Below are 18,851 nucleotides of genomic sequence, written 5' to 3'. Positions count from 1 at the left end.
CAGATTGTATTGAAAACAAGCGGCACCAGAGCATTTTGTTAGGCGCTTATCTCGCCTACTCCATTTAAATAACACAAAATGATCAGTTGAGCCAAGACAAGATTCTCCTGATAAATGATTTGGTTGATGGTTACCTAATGTCTATGGTCACATGCAAAGACATATTATTTAAACGAAGAATATAATCTACAGATTTAGGGGCAATATTTGGTGCGTCGCACATGAACAAAGACAAAATACGTGACACGGGGTATTTTTAATTCGTAAAATTCCAGTAATCCTTGGCAGTTTGTTTTTTCATTACCCAAGCGGTTGGTGACGCACTGCTTCACGATGAACCACCCTCTCGGTGCACTGTGCATGCTCACCCACAAATGTATTAAAAAGGTTTTCCTACATAGTTCAGTTGGCACAGTGAATGATGGTCGGCACAGATGCGGCGCTCCTGAACTCACAGTGCAAACTGCCTGAATGTTAACACAGGTTTTTAACACCAACGTCTCAGTAAATATATCATAGATGGCCTTTGGATCAAAGTGGAGACAAGAAAAAACCCTGCCAAGAGGGCAACTCTGTCCAAACCCTGGGTAGAGAAGAAGCCGATGTCCTGAGCTCTGTAGGTACAATCGTCCACGAGGCACTGAGTGAATTCGGAGTCTCTGGTATTTTTAGAACACATCAATCGTCCACGTTCTCCAGCGCTACCTGCTCTGGTGAATGATGAGGTTCTTGAACCAGTTACTGACCGCACAGTCAACCCTTAAAATCAGTGCAATTCCTAAAATGAGGAATAGGCTGCTGACTGCAAAGCCCAAACCTTCAAACAAGAACCTGGGAGAAACACAGAAGAAGACAAGAAGTGACATAATATTACTCTCTCTCCATATCCAAGCGTGAATCTTTGTAAATAGTTTGGTTTACTTGAGTGACATGTGTAATACTCTAGTTACAACCAAAGCTGTATGCACAGTTCTGCTGCTTTTTGGTTGCAGGTGGTCTAAGCTGTCTGGGTTGCATCTGCCAGCGCGGTGCTGATGTGCTCCAGATGGCAGCTAGTAGAACCGTGAATGCTGGATTAATAGATGTATTGACACGTGGCAATTCTTTTATACCTACATTTAGCGTGCTATGAATTTTCTATCAACACCGGATGGATGTTCATGCCTTTACTACTGCCGTACGTACTACAACCAATGTTATTTGCATATTGTATCCCACTAGTAATACAGTACAGAAGTAACAAATTGGAGGAGAACTGTCACAATTCAACCTGATCACACAATACAATCATTTTTTAATATGAATGATCCATATTTATTGGCAGAATATTTCCCTTATTTGATGAAGGCAGGGGCTAATATCAGAATAATCCCTAATATCTGTCATGGTAATCCGAACACATGCTAATTACACATACTTGCCAGTCTAGTAGATTGTGTCACACACTACCAAAACCTGTATATGGGTATAGTGCCGGTCTCATTGCAATGACAAAACCGGAGCCCCGGATGTGTCCCCACAATATGGCACTCTAAGCATAGTTAAAGTCTCCACACTATAAGAACATTGTCTTTAAAGTGTCCCCACAGTACTTACAACTTTCCCATAGTAATAACAGAATCCCTATAGTGTCCGCTCAATAGCTGCAGTGCCTTTATAGCACGCTTCAGTAGATATAATGCCCTAATTGCTACCCCTAGTAGTTACAGAAATCAGAACACGTTTCCATGTTATAATTCAATCCTATTTCACCTATAGCTACAGTGTACCCACGTTCCCCCCAGAGTATCTTATGGTACGCTAAAATGATGGTCAAAGGACAACCATTTCCAAGTTAGAATTCAATCATATTAGACACACTGTTTTATATAGTTACAGTGTACCCATAATGGCCCCTAGTAGTAAGTGCCTTCATAGTGACCCCACAGTAGTTACAGCTTACTCATAGTGCCCTGACAGTAGTTACAGCTTACTCATAGTGCCCTGACAGTAGTTACAGCTTACTCATAGTGCCCTGACAGTAGTTACAGCTTACTCATAGTGCCCGGACAGTATTGCAGTACTACCGCCACACGAGTAAGCATCTGCATAGTGCTCATACAGGATTTACTGTGCCCACATAGCTACAATGCTCTCATAGTGGCCCACAATAATGAGTGCCACCTCAAGAGTCAGCATACTGACGCAAAGTAGTTTGTGTCCCAATGGCGGTTTCAAAGTAGTTGAATGTGCCCCCCAAAGTAGTCAAATAGACTGCAGCTTATTAGGCTTTGTTCACATCTGCGTCGGGACTCCGTTCATGGGTTTCCGTCAGAGCTTTCCGTCAGGGGAACCCATGAACGGAATCCAAACTGAAACAAACTAAAACCATAGGTTTCCGTTTGCATCACCTTTGATTTCAATGGTGACGAATCCGGTGCAAATGATTTCCATTTGTCCCCGTTGTGTAAGGGTTCCGCTGTATTGACGTAATACCGTAGTCTACTGCGCTATTCATTCCGTCAAAACAACAGAACCCTTACACAACGGTGACAAACGGAAACCATTTGAACCGGATCAGTCACCATTGAAGTCAACCTACGGTTTCCGTTTGTTTCAGTTTTGGTTCCGTTAATGGGTTCCCGTGACGGAAAGGTCCGACGGAACTCATGAACCGAGTCCTGACGCGGATGTGAACGAAGCCTTATTCAGCTCCACCACATTATGGAAAAGCCGGATACATGTAAATTCTGTTAATATGTTGCCGTTTTAAAAGGAATCGCAACTAAATAAATAAATATAAGAATGATATTGAACTTACTTTGGTGCAAATACTTTCCAAACCATGAGATGCCGACGAAGTATCATGGCCGCACAGACGCAGGACAGAAGCTGGAAAGTCACAGAACACACATTAGAAGCAACTTCAGTACCAAAATAATACTTTGTTTTCGATCTCCCAATATATTCTCTCCGTGCACAGTTACAAGTATCCTGGCAATAGAGCAGAGAGGCTGGAGGGATGGGAACATTTTCCCTGCCAATTCCACCATAAACTATATGTTAATCTGTATAAGCGGCACCATAGGCAGAATAGAGGCTGCAGTGAATAGTACCTGAGGATGGGTTTGCAGGGAAACAACAGGGAATTAGAACTTCCCTTCAGTTCTGAGAACTTATTATTGTAATCTGTATATTAGTGACAATGCTGATGTAAGTCCCTTATAAATACATATGAGGATTCACCTAAATGTGTAGGACATGTTCACTATTAACACAATTTGACATCGGATGTGCAGAGATGCAGAGGCACGCTAGACCGTACAAGAATATATTTTATTTTGAGGGATTTTCTTTGGGTTGTGCACTTTAAAGTGTAGCTAAACGTTTGAGAAACTTCTGACCGGTCATAGAGACATGTCAGAAGTTTGTATTGGTGGTGGTCCAAGCACCGAGACCCCCACCAATGGCTAGAACGAAGCAGCTGAAGTGCTGGTGTGAGCGCTCAGCCGCTTCGTGTCTGTTCGGCTTTTTTCAGAAATAAATGTATCGATGTGCGAACTCTATAGAAAGTCTATGAGCCGGTACTCCGATACATCGGCTTTCTGGAAAAAGCCGAACAGACACAAAGCGGCTGAGCGCTCACACGAGCACTTCATTCTAGCGATTAGTGGGGGTCTCAGTGCTCGGACCCCCACCAGTCCAAACTTCTGACATGTCACTATGACATGTCAGAAGTTTGTCAAACGTTTAGCTACACTTTAAATACAAATCACATTGGATCTCCAGTGAGGCAGATTGAAGGTCCACTTTAATATGTACACCCATATACTAAAACATGAACCGTATAAATGAGGTACCTGCACTCCCTGGATGAAGAGATACTTGGTCCCGAGCTGCAGCAGAGCTACAGAGAATCTGTCTGGGTCCTCCCTAAGCCTCATCTCCATCATAGGCATATCATCGTCTTCCATCTCCCCCTCTCGGTTCTCCTTCTTTCCTTTCTTTCTTCGAATGGTGGGGGCTTCACACAGGAATGGCCAGAGCAGCAACAGACCGGATCCGGCTTCCTCAGGAGAGGAAAATAGAACTTCATTAAAACGGTTATCACAAAACAAATACCCCATAATGATCCCTGTGAGCAGCAATCTCCATGACATGCCCAGGGCCTATCTTTCCAAATCTAAACCGAGAGGTGTCTGTAAACTGCTGTATTGACGGTTACCTGAGAACAAGATGTTGGCAGAGAAGGTATTGGCTGCGACTATCAGGGCTGGGATGATATTATTGGTGTGTCCATCCTGAAATCCTACAAAGGCTGAGTTCCAGTGAATGGCAGGGAAGACCGGCTGATGCCCAGTGGAGTAGAAGTTTTGGGATGCGGCAAGAGACCACGCTAGAACTGCGTACCAAGGGACACCAAATAATTCTGCAGAAAGAAACGATAGAAATGTTCCAGTCATAAAGTTAACTCAATAACTTCTGATCACCAATTAGGGCGTAGTTACCGTTTTAGCTACGTTCATTGAGACCATTTTTCCATAACATTCAATAGAATTGTACTTCACATGGAGAAATAAAAATCTACTTATTCTAAACCGCCAATAGCGACAGGAGCGCCGTAGGTTCCTTTATTCCAGCAGTCTTGGGTATCTCCGCTCACAGACCCCGACCCTCAATTAATGTGAGGCTTCATGTAGTGTAACAATGAACACATCTCAGTTGAAACATCGATGTTTTAAGCTACGTCCACATCGGCCTCACATATTTTTGCATAGTACATGATTTATTTATTTTTTACAATGGGAGTCAACGGCAGACGTAAGTAACTGTTTGGCATTTTCCGGACGTATACGCCAGGCATACACGCAGAATGCACTGTGAACAGATCCTTACCTGTGGTGTTAACCAATTCAGGTAAAAGGACGTAATTCTACATAACTAGGCAGATTGTCATTCAGTAAAAGCTTGGTGACAATCCCGGTGGGTGCTATAATGGCCACCATATTGGTTATGATCCAGGTTTCCCAGAAACAGATAAATCAAAGAATAAATATTAATATTGTTTAATTTAAGGGTAAAATGCTCTTTAAATATCCCAATCCTGCAGCCAAATTACAATCTTGAATAAGTTTACTTACCGACGCCATCACTATAAAGGTTGACGATGTGTCCGTGGATATGCAAGATGACAAATGCCTCTAGTAAAAGCAGCAGGAAGGCCGGGGTCATCCTCTCACTATGTAGCAATATTAGAACTAGAGTTAGAATAGAAATGGTGATCACCATGGAGGCAGAGTACACACTGCCCAGACCATAGGCCTCAACTGCCGCTCCCTTCTTTCCATCCTCTCCCTCGCCCGCATGTTCAAGGCGGCTTTTCAGTGTGCGCTGCATTTTCCTGTAGATCTGAGGGATTACGTGCTGCAGTTCAGCAGCAGAGCCGGGTGCTCCACGGTAAGTTGTTACTGTGTTGTCAGCATTGGAGACCTGGCTTTTCATAAATACAGTTATAGGGTTCCACAAAACCAGCAGGATGCCCAGTCCTGTCATGGCATAGATAGCTCTGGGACAGGTCACAAGAGCGAGGTGCGTAAGCTCTCTCAGCTTTGCAAAGCTATCTTCAGTACCAGAGCTCAGCGCCCAGTAGCAAGCAATTCCTAAAACAATGAGAGGGAGGCCCCAGCGAACATAGAGCACCAGCGCAGAGGAGCTATTGAGGTTGCCATAATGTTGCAGCCACTTCCTGATGAGAAACACAATGAACCCAAGACACACAACACAACACACATAGGAGAAGTTCTTCAGCTCAGGGTCCTGAACACTGGATAGAGGAGACAGGAAGGAGGAGGGCTGGCAATCTGGAGTCTCTTCACGGCAATTATGAAATAGCCCAGAAAGGCGTACGCAAATACCCAAGGCAGCCAGTAGCCACAAGAGTCGAGAGCCGTCCTTCCTGTAAGCTGGGATCAAGGAAGGCTTCAGGGACTCGCTTCCTAGTGGTGTAAATGTAGGGAGCATTAGCTTGCCATCCCAATGCAGTTTAACGACTGTCACTGTGAGCAGAGATGTGAGAAGGAAAGGCGCCACTTTCCCTTCCGCTACGACGTAACTGTCTGAAAACAAAGAACAGCAGCGGAATAAAAGCACAACACAGGGAACTGACAGTAACAGATACATAGGACGTTTCCGCCATCTCATCTTTGTCCGATAGTTGAAGTAGAAACTTATCTGGGAGACAGAAATGGCTGCAGCACAGAGGGTTACTAGATCGAGCGCCACCGCTGACGTCCATATTGCTAGGCCCAGCACGGCAGGGACTAATATAGTAAAGAGAAGGGGATAGCCCAGCAAATACTTGTAAGGCAAAGTCAAGGCTGATCCAGCCTCAGCGATTATGTAACAGAAGAAACAGGATGTGAGCAGGATGACGCAGCCCATGACCATATGCAAAGGGTGGAAGCGAGCCCAGGACTCCATGCACACATTCCTAGCTTGGTTCAGGTAGCCCTGGAGCCTGTGGATGATCTTTTGCAGATGAGCTTCCAGCTCTTCCTCGGTGTGCTGCTCCCGCTGTAACATAAGCTGCTCGTATTCGGCTGTCAACGAGGAGAAGAGATCCGCCAGAACCCTCAGTTTCTCACTGGGCAGGTCCCCCGCAGCTTGAGAATAGGAGTCTAAGTAGCGAGCCACCTGTCAGAGAGAGTAAACTGCAGCTGAAGGAAAACCCATAGACATCACATGAAGAGAAAGCAGTGACCTCACTAAAATAAACCCAGCACATTCACTGCTTGTGTACCATATGGATTCACGACACCGCTGGAAAGAGAAGCTGTCATATGGCAAGATATCTAACATGCTGTGAAATCTCGGAGGCAGTGAGCCAGTAGAACATCAGGAGGTCTAAGTGCAGAAGTCCCCCTTTATTTTGCCAGTATTACTACTATGGAGGGAAATAAACAGCTGCCCAAAAAAAAAACAACGAGGTTGGGTGCAAATCCAGATGGGCTGTTGGCATAGTTATGTTTATGGCCTGGCTGCAGGACAAGGGGCTCGGGATATTGCACTCAGGTAAGCAGAATAACTCCTGTATTCAGCTGCCCCCTGTGGCACTATATTCAGCTGCCCCCTGTGGCACTATATTCAGCTGCCCCCTGTGGCACTATATTCAGCTGCCCCCTGTGGCACTATATTCAGCTGCCCCCTGTGGCACTATATTCAGCTGCCCCCTGTGGCACTATATTCAGCTGCCCCCTGTGGCACTAGAATATGCATAATGCATAAACTATCGTGTGGGCCATAAGAGAAATGCACACATAGGTTTTCATTATTACCTGGAGTAACCCATTAACGGTGCTGCAAGACTTATACTTGTGACTTCTAATTATTGCTGAATGGAAGCATGCTCATCTGCAGAGTAAACCCAGTGGGGTTCCTTTAAACTTATAGTCTTCTTTCTTCCTCAATGCGTCACCATAGGCTCCCATGTTAAAAAAAAAGCAAATACATACAGTATACTTTTTTTTCGGTGGCCATGTGTATAGGAAAGTACAGCAGGATCTACTCTCCTACTCAATAAGGGGTCCTTGGACCTGTTTAACGCATGGGATGGCAGCATTTCCCGATGCAGTTGCTGAACGTGCACACCGAACGCTGTGTAAACATAGCCTAGGGCCTTTTATTGAGCCAAAACTGGGATTGGGATCCAAAATAGAGAAGATGAAGTATTTGATTTGTATTTTTCCTCTGTTTAGGATCCAATATGGCATGCACTTGACACTATTGTACAAATAGCAGTGCCTTGACTAGAGAAATGTAGGAAAACATGAGCAACAAAAGCACTAGGGCAATATACAAATATACAAGGTACCTGCTGGGCATTGAGATGGTAAGCACTTGTCTTTGAAAGCAGAGCTGATCGTTTATCTCCAGGCCATCCGAAGAGGTCTTCAATAATAGCTCCCAGGTTACTGTATGGGATGGGGATACCCAGGAGCAGAGACAGGCTTGGGACTAAGTTTACTTGAGGAACAGCCGCAGGGTCCTAAAAAAACAAAAACAAAAAAAAACACGTCTTATCAGATAATGACTGTTCATCTGAGCACCCAGAAATCGGAGACATAAACAGTAACCAATATCCAACTACACCCCCAAATCACCTGTTCTATACGCTGCTGATCTCAGGGACCGCTGATGTTTTTTGTTTTTTTTTAATCGATCATCCCATTGTCACTCAATGTATGTTCACATGTACAGTTTTGTTCACATTCAAGAGCGCTGTGGTAATTTAGAGCAGCAATAAAATGTTACATTGTAGGGGGTGGGATTTTTAAAAATCCTGTTCACATTTATAGGACAGGCTGCATTTTTTGTTGTCCATTGCAGTTTTGCCACAGTCATTCGCCATTCCCAAACCAGCATTAAAAACCTGTAACATGGTTTGCCATACAAGGATTTATAGGAACATTTCCCAGAACTGCTTCATTAAAAAAAACATGTTTACTTTACATTTGTTATCACTGCCTGTATGTGCGAATGTAGCCGGTTTTATGGACAGGAAATAAGGGATATATCCATAGAGGAAGCTTAATGGAGTCCTCAGCGGTCCTCAGCGACCAACTTTTACCTGTTTCGAAATGTAGGATCTTGGTACAAAGTTTGCAGTGGGGTCTTATAATCTATTACAGGCCATGGTAACCCTTCTCAGGACACCATTCTTTGATAAATACCGTCTGCAGTTGGTCAGCAAATAGAGACGCCTTGCTGTACAAGAAGAGCGCCGCAGTCACTTCCTTCTCACTGTCTCCTCCATGGTCTCCGGTGTCTGTCATTCCATGGTCTCCAGCCACCACCAGCAGGGTCTTGTCATCCAGATGTTCTATCAGCGAGCTGTTTAAAGAAGAAAAAGACGACTTTCTTTACCTGGTCCAAATTGAATTTAGAAGCAAAACATCTGCAAAGTGTCAGGAGCTGATGAATGTCAACATTAATAGCTTGATGCAAGTAGCAAAATAAGTAGTTACACTCACGTGATGACTTGGTTCATCTGCATCAGTTTCTTGGCAGTCTCTGGGTGGTCTGGTCCATGCTTGTGCCCACAATGGTCAACTCCAAGAAAATGAGTGATAACTACATCCCAGTCTCCCCCATCAACTAGTAAGACAAATCCAGGTTTAGAAAACCTATTTTTAAATACTCTAAAGCATTCTGATTCAATAGACGGGGGTCCTCAGTACGAGACCTCCTTTTATTAGACAGAGCTACAAAGTGTGGCATTCACACTGGACGATGCAGGACGTCTGTGCATTACATGAGCTGCCATATTATTTCAACGCTGCTGTGTACTAATAATTTTTTCCTGTAGTGGCGCTACAGGGGAAACAAACACTTGCCATTGGATTTCTCCACATACTAAAGCTGGTCCCAGGGGGCCCAAATATTTGGACAGCCTGTTATCAGTTTATCGTTGGGAGACCATTTTAACAAAAACGGTCAAGCTGTATAAATTAAGTCTGGAAATCGCAGCCATTACGATTACAGGTGGCTTCTTAGATCTGTAGGCCAATCAAGACTACACATTCTGTACTCCTGACAATCTCTATATAGCTCCTGTAGTTTTTTATGATATTCTAGTTTAGGCGATCAGCGAAGGCTCAACTGATGAGACCTTCTGACATGCCTCTATAATATATCAGAAGATCAATTTTGGGGGCATTTCCCCTTTAAACATTTTGAGTACAATAAAAATGACACTAGTAAAATGTACCGACTATGAAAAGGAATATTTTACCTACATCTCAACAGGAAAGAAACTTACCTCTCTAACTTTAAAGAGAACCTTTCACCTGCCAGCATGTAATAGGCAGGGCTGTTATTTAGATATCGGTGCAGTTATATTTGGTGCCCGATATTTAAATAACCCCCTGAACTGTTAATGGGGCATGTAATTGGCAAGGGGGTGTGTTACTATGGCTGTGACACTGCCCAATCAGCTACGGACAGTGCCACAGCAAGAACTGGAGAGGAGATCGTGTGAGCGCACGCGCAGCTTAGAGCTGTGAGAGCATGCGGGCGCACGCACGCTCTCACTCTTCAGCTCTTGGCAGACAAGGACGACAAGACTGTGTGATCTCTCGCGAGACCTCACACAGTCTTTGAGTCCTTTGTTGTTGAGCTGAAGAGTAAGTGAGAGCATGAGCGCGCACGCGGGATGCAAACACAGTTCCGATACCGCTGCCGAAGATACTCCCACCGCCATGGAACAAAAGAAGAAGAGTTCACATTCTTCTTTTTATCCTGTTGTGTTCCGTGGTGTCTGGAGAGCTGCGCGTGCGCACACACGCTCTCTCCAGCTCTTGCTGTGACACGGTCCGTAGATGATTGGACAATGTCACAGTGATAGTAACACGCCCCCTTGCCAACTACACCCCCCATTGACAGTTCAGGGGGTTATTTAAATAATCGGGCGCCAAATATAACGGAACCGATATCAAAATAACGGAGAAAGATAGGAAAAAAATGTATAGTGAGAAAGGGTTTGTACAACCCTGCCTATTACATGCTGCACATGTATGGGCAGGTGAAAGGTTCTCTTCAAAGCAATCTGATCAAAAAACATAGAACATTGTCTGACTCCAAGGGCTACAATATTTGGGTAAGATATCTTGTAAATGGCTCAAACTATAAAAATGCCCAGGAGGGCATGATACTCACCGGTTGGGTACAGATGCTGTAAGATCCCATCGTCCACAGTATGTAGGTCCTTTACATTGAAGGATGGGAAGAAGTAAGACTTGTAGAACTTTTTGGGGAACAGCCCGTCCCAGGTGTCATCCCCCATGAACACCACTCTCTTCCCTGTAATACAGAACAATACAGGATTACTTTAGCTGCTTCTGCCTGGAATATATATATACCGAAAGGTCAAAGTATTTTTCTTATATAATTACTGTGCCCCTTATACGCCCCACAAATACAATATGAGCAAGTGACAGTCTCATATGAGCAGGAATACTTTACAGAATATATTAGACAATCGCTTGAGAGGCAATTACGTAGAATAGTGTTATTAAAGGATCAGGAAGGCATGTCAGAAGTCGTGATCAAAGGCATCTGAGAGCGAAGCCCCTCCACCGATCGCTAGGATAAAGGAGATGCGGAGCTCTACTAAGTGCCATGTACCTTTGGCTCCTGACTGATTTCCTCAACCCACCACAGAGAAGTGAATATAGATAACACACAGTCTATGACCCATATTCAGATCTCAAGACCAGAATCCCAAGCAGAAATGTATTATAAATAAAAATGTTTTACTATGACAACACGCACCATTTTGTACCATTTGATGGATCAGGTTGTCCTCTTGAATAGCATAACTGGCAAAGTTGCTGCCCACATCCACAAACGTTGGCAGTGAACCGGTGGTGAATCCTTTAATCCTCTGCATGGTGGTGGTTGGAGGGTCAGCCCGGAAAGGGTACAGCCTGGCATGTTGTGGCTGTGACGTGATGAGCTGTTGGATCACTCCTAGCTTGTTCTCATAAGGTTTTGGGTTGACGTTTGCCGTGTTGTATTTGGCAAAGTCGTATTTCAGAGCATCGATAATGACTATAACGGCCTTGTCAAACCTCTGTGGGAACCAGCAGCGACCATCCTGGAGGTAAGGCGCAGGAGACGGGGGCGAAGAACACAGACTCTGGTTGTTAAGCTCAATTCTCATAAGAAGGAATCCGCTCATGAAAAGCCAAATACCAGAATAGAAGGAGACAGAGAGCCAAGCCAGGAAGAGGAGCAACGGAGCCCTCTTCATCCTGCAAGATCGGAATAAAAAAAAAAAAGAGATATTACGATGAGTGAATATTATAGAATATTTCCCACTAAAAATGCCCTGTTCGTTATCTTACACTCCGCCACAGATAACAAATGCTGGGTGACAAGTTATGTACCATTCAGTTTGGGCATCGTAAAGGGACTAGTGGTCATGCAGCTTCTGAATGGTACATAAAGCTCCATTGCTACAGTCCTCACTACACCATCTCTCCTACTGCTCTGCTTGTGTACGTGTCAGTCTTCACTGAAGTTGTGGCATTCTATTCATGTACCATGAAATTCAGGATGAACAGAGCTCTAGGTCTCACACAGTTTGGGGTTTGCTGCAGAGCACGGACGATACAGGACAAAGTGAAGATAAGTGTTATAATATATATATATATATATATATATATATATGAAATGAAATAAATCCAGAAATTAATCACCAACCTATGGGGTCTCCCGAAGGAGAAGTTTAAATAAAGAGGACGACTTCCGGTCCCGGCGCTGCAGGACGCGAGTGACTGAGCTCCCGCTCCCGTGTAGCCTGCTTGCCCGCAACAGTCGCTCCGGCGGCGACAATCAGCTGTGAAGCCACCAGCCCTGCACACAGGAACATACCCGGTGGTGCCTGTATGGACAGGTACCTCCTCAGAAGTGCGCATAAGCCAGCCATGGAAGACTCAGCCGCGGCCGTGGAAAAGGGAGGGAAGATGGCGGCGCTTCCCGCCACTGCGCCCCTGCTATACACACAGGAAGATGAGCTGCAGCACCCTCAGTCCCAGCTTTCAAGCCCTGCAGAACCCATAGCCTCTTCTCATCCTGCACCTATTGATTATATAGCCCTGGCCCGTGAAGTGGCCAAGCAGATAGCGCCAGACCTGCAAAAGGCACTGGAAAAAACGGTGCAAGATTCCCTGAACCGCATGCATGCGGATCTGGCACAAGTCACTTCCAGGACTGATGAATTAGAACAGCGTATGACGCTGCTGGAGGATGAAAACGAGCGCCTGCAATCCAAACTTAAAGTGGTGCTGTCTGCTACTACGCAGTTGGGGGACAAGGTGGAGGATCTGGAAAACCGCTCCAGGAGGAGCAACCTGCGACTGGTGGGTCTGAAAGAAGCGGTGATCCCTTCTGATTTACAGCGACTATGTGAGAGGACATTGCCAGCAGCTTTAGGTCTTCCACGTCCCTGCCGGGTGGAGAAGGCACACAGGGTAGGGCCGGACCCCAGACATCTCCCAGCAGCGGATGATAACAGTTCACTTCGTCCCAGACAAGTAATCTTTAAACTGTTGGATTACAATGATAAGGTAGCACTTATGAAGGCATTCCGCAGCAGATCGCGTCCTTTGGAAATAATGGGCATGAAAGTGCTACTTTTCGAGGACTATTCTACGGAGGTCGCAAAACGCAGGCGTTCTTTCAGCAAGATCTGTACCGCGCTGTTTCAAGCGAAAGTACGTTTTAACCTGCAGTACCCAGCCATCTTACGGGTGTTTCAAGAAAACGGGCGGACCAAGATTTTCACCACACCGAAGGAAGCGGAGGACGCACTTGCAGAGCTCTGCAGACAGACCCCAGCACGAGGAGCATCGCAGTCCAGCACACAGTCCACATCGCAAGTCAAGAGAAGTCAAACGGAATCGACTAGACATGGAGCGAACCTGTGCAGAAGCTTTAATGCCCACACCAGGAAGATCCCGGGGAGGTCGATCCGGAAATGGAGGGGACTCTCCGAAGCCGCAGAGGCGACCACGGGACCACACCCGATCTACGTCTCCTGATTGATGGGCGAAGTTTTCTCAGCACCATTTTATCTGATGTGATGGTCATGTGGACGCTGTAGATCAATCGCAGGTTCCGATCGTCTGCAGATAAGTTTGCAGATAATCTTAAAGTTCTGATGGCTGCATTTGGCGGTCTTATAAGGCACCTTGTTTCGGTCAGCAACTGACCTAATGTTATAACGTTATAATGTTAAAATGTATGCATTTTGATATTTTCCCGCATTTCCACTGCAGGGGATTAGAGAGTGAGTTAGGGCAGGCTCTGAGATCTCTCCTTGTGGGCGTGCTCGACCGGGAAGGATACAAGGCCTCCCCTACGCAAGGGGTTAGTTATATCTGCCACAGGTCGCATACTTGGGGAAGGTTCGGTAGGGGATTCTGGAAAATGAGGCAGGGAAGTCTAGCGGTGGAGCAGGGTTCATTTTGACACGTTATGTTATAGTCCAAACGGACTCTAAGATGTTAGACCGATGGTATAAGATTGTATAAATTTGTGTATCGGCGGCAAAGGGTTAATGAGGTCGTAAGGGCAGGTGCGGCTTACTCATTGAAGGTGATATATATGCAGGTCTGGGGGGGAGGGACGTGTTTTGGCACAACAGAAAAAAGTGAAGTCTCTTACGACAATGGGTATTAAGGGGCTGATGACCCTTGCCGCAGGTGATTTTTCTTTTTTTTAGGTAATGGCCTGATGGCCTTGATATGGAGTTTAGTTTTGGTTTCCAAGCCGGGTTTTGGCTACGTTCTTAATGTTTACGCATGGCTTTTGGGAAAAGATGGATTTGACTCCCCGAACCTATCACGACTTTTAGACATTTTAGCTCATCTTATGCATTGCCCAATAACATGAAAATAATCTCATGGAACGTTAAAGGGTTGAGGTCCCCACAGAAACGGACCAAACTTTTGCGACACATGAAACGATTACACCCAGTTGTAGCCCTATTACAGGAAACTCACCTTACCGAGCCAGAATTTAAGTATTTGCAAAAATTCTGGGTGGGCCAGGTTTTTGGCTCGCCGGCAAGGGATGGTAAGGCGGGAGTTATAATTTCGGTACACAAAAATTTTACTTTTACGCTGGTGTCCCAGGAGCGTGATGATGAGGGCCGTTGGATCCATCTAGTGATGGAGCATGCAGGGGAAGCTATCAGTATTCATAATGTGTATGGCCCAAATGCGGTCAACACAAGTTTTTTTGGTCACTTGGAAGCCCAACTCCAGCAGGATCGTACTAGGCTTTTAATTCTAGGAGGAGACCTTAACACTGTAAGGTCCTCCAGGGAAGATAGGAGCGCAGGGACTAGTTCGCAGAGAAATAGGGATAAGATCTTGCCAGACTTTTTAAGACACACTGCCCTAACAGATGCTTGGAGGAGTCTACACCCTGATGCGCAGGAATACACACATTTTTCTCATGCCCATCAGTCATGGTCGCGTATTGATTATTTGCTAGTTAATGACGCCTTATCTCGACTGTTACGTGAAGCGGCGATTGAGGATCTCGTTATTTCGGACCATGCCCCGGTTACCATTACTTTGGCCGACACAGTAGCTAGGGGAACGGATTTTATTTGGAGGTTCCCCTCCTTTCTGGCAAAGGATGAGGGCTTTCTACAGAAGCTAAAGGGGTGGTGGACGGAATATGATGGGGATAATGCATCACATCGTTCGGACCCGTCACTGTATTGGAGTACAGCCAAAGTGGTAATACGAGGGAAAATTATGCAATTTATGTCTAATCTTAAATGTAAGACTACCGAAGGGTACAAGGCAGCGAGTGACCGATTACGGTGTGCATACACAGCATTTCTACACTCTCCATCAACATCTTTGGGGGAGAAATGGAGGGAAGCTAAGCGGCAATTTGATCAGTGGTTAGATAAAAGAGAAAGTATTTATCGGTTCCAATTTGATGCTGATCTAATGCGTTTCGGCAATAAAGCGGGCAAATTATTAGCGCGACTAGCGAAGGGGAGGTTTACACCGTCACACATTTCAACACTTAACGACTCCAACGGAAATCCTACATCAGACCCAAAAAAAATTAACACTATATTAAGTAAATACCATCAAGCCCTTTACTCAGACACGCCCATAGACCCCCAAAAAAGTAGGGAATTTTTGGAGAAGGTAAAGCTGCCAGGGCTCAGTCAGGAGCAGAACGACTACTTGAGCGCAGAGATTACCTTAGAGGAAATCCAGAGCACCATTAAGACCTTATCCAAGGGAAAGGCCCCGGGTCCAGATGGATTTACAGGAGAGTTTTTTAAGTCCCTGAGAGAAGAAATTAGCCCTATCTTGGTGGCGTACTATAATATTTTACTAAGGACCGGTACTCTCCCAGCAGAGGCCAAAATAGCGCATATAAAAGGTATTACCCAAGAAGGGGAAGGATCCTCTTGACCCGGGGTCGTACCGTCCTATATCACTGATAGACCAAGACCAGAAATTACTCACAAAAGTTTTGGCCAATCGTCTGGCTACGTATCTACCCACACTGGTGGGAAAATCCCAAGTAGGCTTTGTAAAGGGCAGGGCAGCAGTGAATAATTTACGTACGGTGTTGACGGTGCTAGAAACAGTCAGGCACTATCCCCAGCCAGGTACCCGGCCGGCACTCTTAGCGCTAGACGCAGAGAAAGCTTTTGATAACATACAGTGGGAATGGCTGGGGATGGTGCTGGACAAAATGAATGTCCAGGGAGCCTTCCGGGTCTTCTTGAAGGGTGTTTACAATAATCCCCAGGCCCGCGTTCATTCCTCAGGATTTTTGTCGGATCCCTTTCAATTGCATAAAGGAACCCGGCAGGGATGTCCCCTGTCGCCACTGTTATTCAATCTAGCACTGGAACCTATGGCTAGATTCCTGGAGGAATCCGCTATGTTCAGAGGTATTCAGGTGGGATCACTGGCAGTTAAAGAGGCTCTGTCACCAGATTTTGCAACCCCTATCTGCTATTGCATCAGATAGGCGCTGCAATGTAGATTACAGTAACGTTTTTATTTTTAAAAAAACGAGCATTTTTGGCCAAGTTATGACCATTTTTGTAGTTATGCAAATGAGGCTTGCAAAAGTCCAAGTGGGTGTGTTTAAAAGTAAAAGTCCAAGTGGGTGTGTTTAAAAGTAAAAGTCCAAGTGGGCGTGTATTATGTGCGTACATCGGGGCGTTTTTACTTCTTTTACTAGCTGGGCGTTCTGACGAGAAGTATCATCCACTTCTCTTCAGAACGCCCAGCTTCTGGCAGTGCAGACACAGCCGTGTTCTCGAGAGATCACGCTGTGACGTCACTCACAGGTCCTGCATCGTGTCAGACGAGCGAGGACACATCGGCACCAGAGGCTACAGTTGATTCTGCAGCAGCATCGGCGTTTGCAGGTAAGTAGCTACATTACAAGTTACATTACATTACAAGCTCTCCTGATTGACGGACGAAGTCCTTTTTGGCGCATGTTATTTAAGCTGATGTGATGATGATTTTGTGGACGCTGTAGACCAATTGCAGATTCCGACCAGCTACAGATAAGTTTACAGATAATCTGAAAGTTATTGAGGGAGATATTTTGCGGTCTTATACAGCACTATGTACCGGTCAACAGTTGACCTATTGTTACAATGTTATCAAGGTTGAAGTATATGCATTCTGATATTTCCCTGCATTTTCACTGCAGGATATTTGTGAGGGAGTTAGATCAGGATCTGAGATTGTCCCTGGTGGGCGGGATTGACCGGGAGTGACACAATGCCTCCCCCCACGCAAGGGATTAGTGTTATCTGTTACAATGGCAGACTGAGGGAAATTGTGGTAGGAGATATGGGACACGGAGGTAGGGAAACCTTGAAGCGAAGCAAGGTTCATAGGGAAATGTGAGGATACAATCCTAACGGACTCTAGGCTGTTAAAGTAATGATAAGGGAATGTACAAAAGGGTGCGCAGGCGACAAAGAGGTACTGAGGGGGCAAGGGCAGGTGTTACTTCCTCATGGAAGGAGCCATATAGGCAGGCTGGGGGGGAGGGGGAGGGAGGGGCGCGTTCTGGCATAACAGAAAAAAGTGAAGTCACATACACCAGTGGGTATTAAAGGGAATGTGTTGCCAGAAAAACATGTTTTTTTTTAAAAAATTAAACATTTAGTGTGTGGGTGATTAAACATTGTTCAAATTTTTTTTTTTTTTTGGCACGAGCCAGGAAATATTATAAATTATTTCTAATTTATAATACTACCCATTTTTGGTCACTAGATGGGGCTGTTCCCAAAATTGCAGCATTGCAACATTGGGTTAAAAGCCCTCGCTCTAGTGAGCTCTCAGCATCCCCCCCTCCTTTATCCTGGCTAGTGCCGGGATAAACGAGGGGTTTGAAAGGTTTAACCTCCTACACTGTGTGTCGCCATTTTTTGAGGTAACCCACAGTGTAGTAGGTTTACATACAGTAGTAAACACACACAAACACTAACATACATTGAAATCTCTTACCTGCTCCTGCCGCCGCGGCTCCCTCCGGCCCGTCCGCTCCGTTTGCTGCCGCTGTTCCATGTGCATAAGTCCGGAAGCCGCGACCGGAAGTAGTAATATTACTGTCCGGCCGCGACTTCCGGTCCACAGGAAAATGGCGCCGGACGGCGCCAATTTCGAATAGGACTGTGTGGGAGCGGCGCATGCGCAGTTCCCACACAGACGCCGTACACGGCAGTCAATGGGACGGGAGCCGTTCGCAGTCCCTATGGGACTGTGGCTGCCGTATTCCATGTCTGTGTGTGTCGTTAATCGACACACACAGAAATGGAACAAAAAATGGCAGCCCCCATAGGGAAGAAAAAGTGTAAAAATAAGAAAAAGTAAAACACAAACACACAAATGAATAAAAACGTTTTTATTAAAGCACTAACATCTTTAACATATAAAAAAATTATTTGCGATGACACTGTTCCTTTAAGGGACTGCTAACCCTTGCCGCAGGTGATTTTATGATTTTGTTAGGTAAGGGATGGTTGGCCTTGTTGGTTCTGGCTTACAAGCCAGGGTTTGGTTATGATGTTAATGTTAATGTTTGTACATGGCTCTTGGGAAAAGACGGATCTGACTCCCCGGACTCCACACGACTTTTAGGCACTTTAGCTCATCTTAAACACGGCCCAATAACATGAAAATAGTTTCTTGGAACGTTAAAGGGCTGAGATCCCCACAGAAACGGACCAAACTTTTAAGGCACATGAAACGATTGCATCCTGATGTGGCCCTATTGCAGGAAACTCATCTTACCGA

The 18,851-nt window shown here is 45.3% G+C and overlaps 1 protein-coding gene across 4 annotated transcripts in view; it reads right to left on the bottom strand.

The window, feature by feature from the left end:
- Positions 1-237: 237 nt before the first annotated feature.
- Positions 238-18,851, bottom strand: part of PIGO (phosphatidylinositol glycan anchor biosynthesis class O) — a 33,743-nt gene continuing 15,129 nt past the window's right edge. For 2 of the 4 annotated variants that reach the window (XM_075840031.1, XM_075840021.1), the window contains exons 2-11: positions 11,308-11,789; positions 10,693-10,836; positions 9,009-9,132; positions 8,709-8,868; positions 7,850-8,023; positions 5,121-6,672; positions 4,205-4,408; positions 3,840-4,045; positions 2,801-2,871; positions 238-831 (exon numbers count right to left, since the gene is read on the bottom strand). In XM_075840031.1, the coding sequence (XP_075696146.1) occupies positions 702-831; positions 2,801-2,871; positions 3,840-4,045; positions 4,205-4,408; positions 5,121-6,672; positions 7,850-8,023; positions 8,709-8,868; positions 9,009-9,132; positions 10,693-10,836; positions 11,308-11,788 (3,246 nt within the window). In that variant the 5' untranslated portion in view covers position 11,789 and the 3' untranslated portion in view covers positions 238-701. Of the gene's footprint in view, positions 832-2,800; positions 2,872-3,839; positions 4,050-4,204; positions 4,409-5,120; positions 6,673-7,849; positions 8,024-8,708; positions 8,869-9,008; positions 9,133-10,692; positions 10,837-11,307; positions 11,790-18,851 lie in introns of those variants that run through there. The other 2 variants (XM_075840052.1, XM_075840042.1) reach the window with 2 other exon arrangements.

Source organism: Rhinoderma darwinii, chromosome 1, assembly GCF_050947455.1.
Source record: "Rhinoderma darwinii isolate aRhiDar2 chromosome 1, aRhiDar2.hap1, whole genome shotgun sequence".
NCBI lineage: Eukaryota > Metazoa > Chordata > Amphibia > Anura > Rhinodermatidae > Rhinoderma > Rhinoderma darwinii.
Note: the sequence above shows the minus strand (reverse complement) of the source record. Positions and strands in the feature narration are given on the sequence as shown.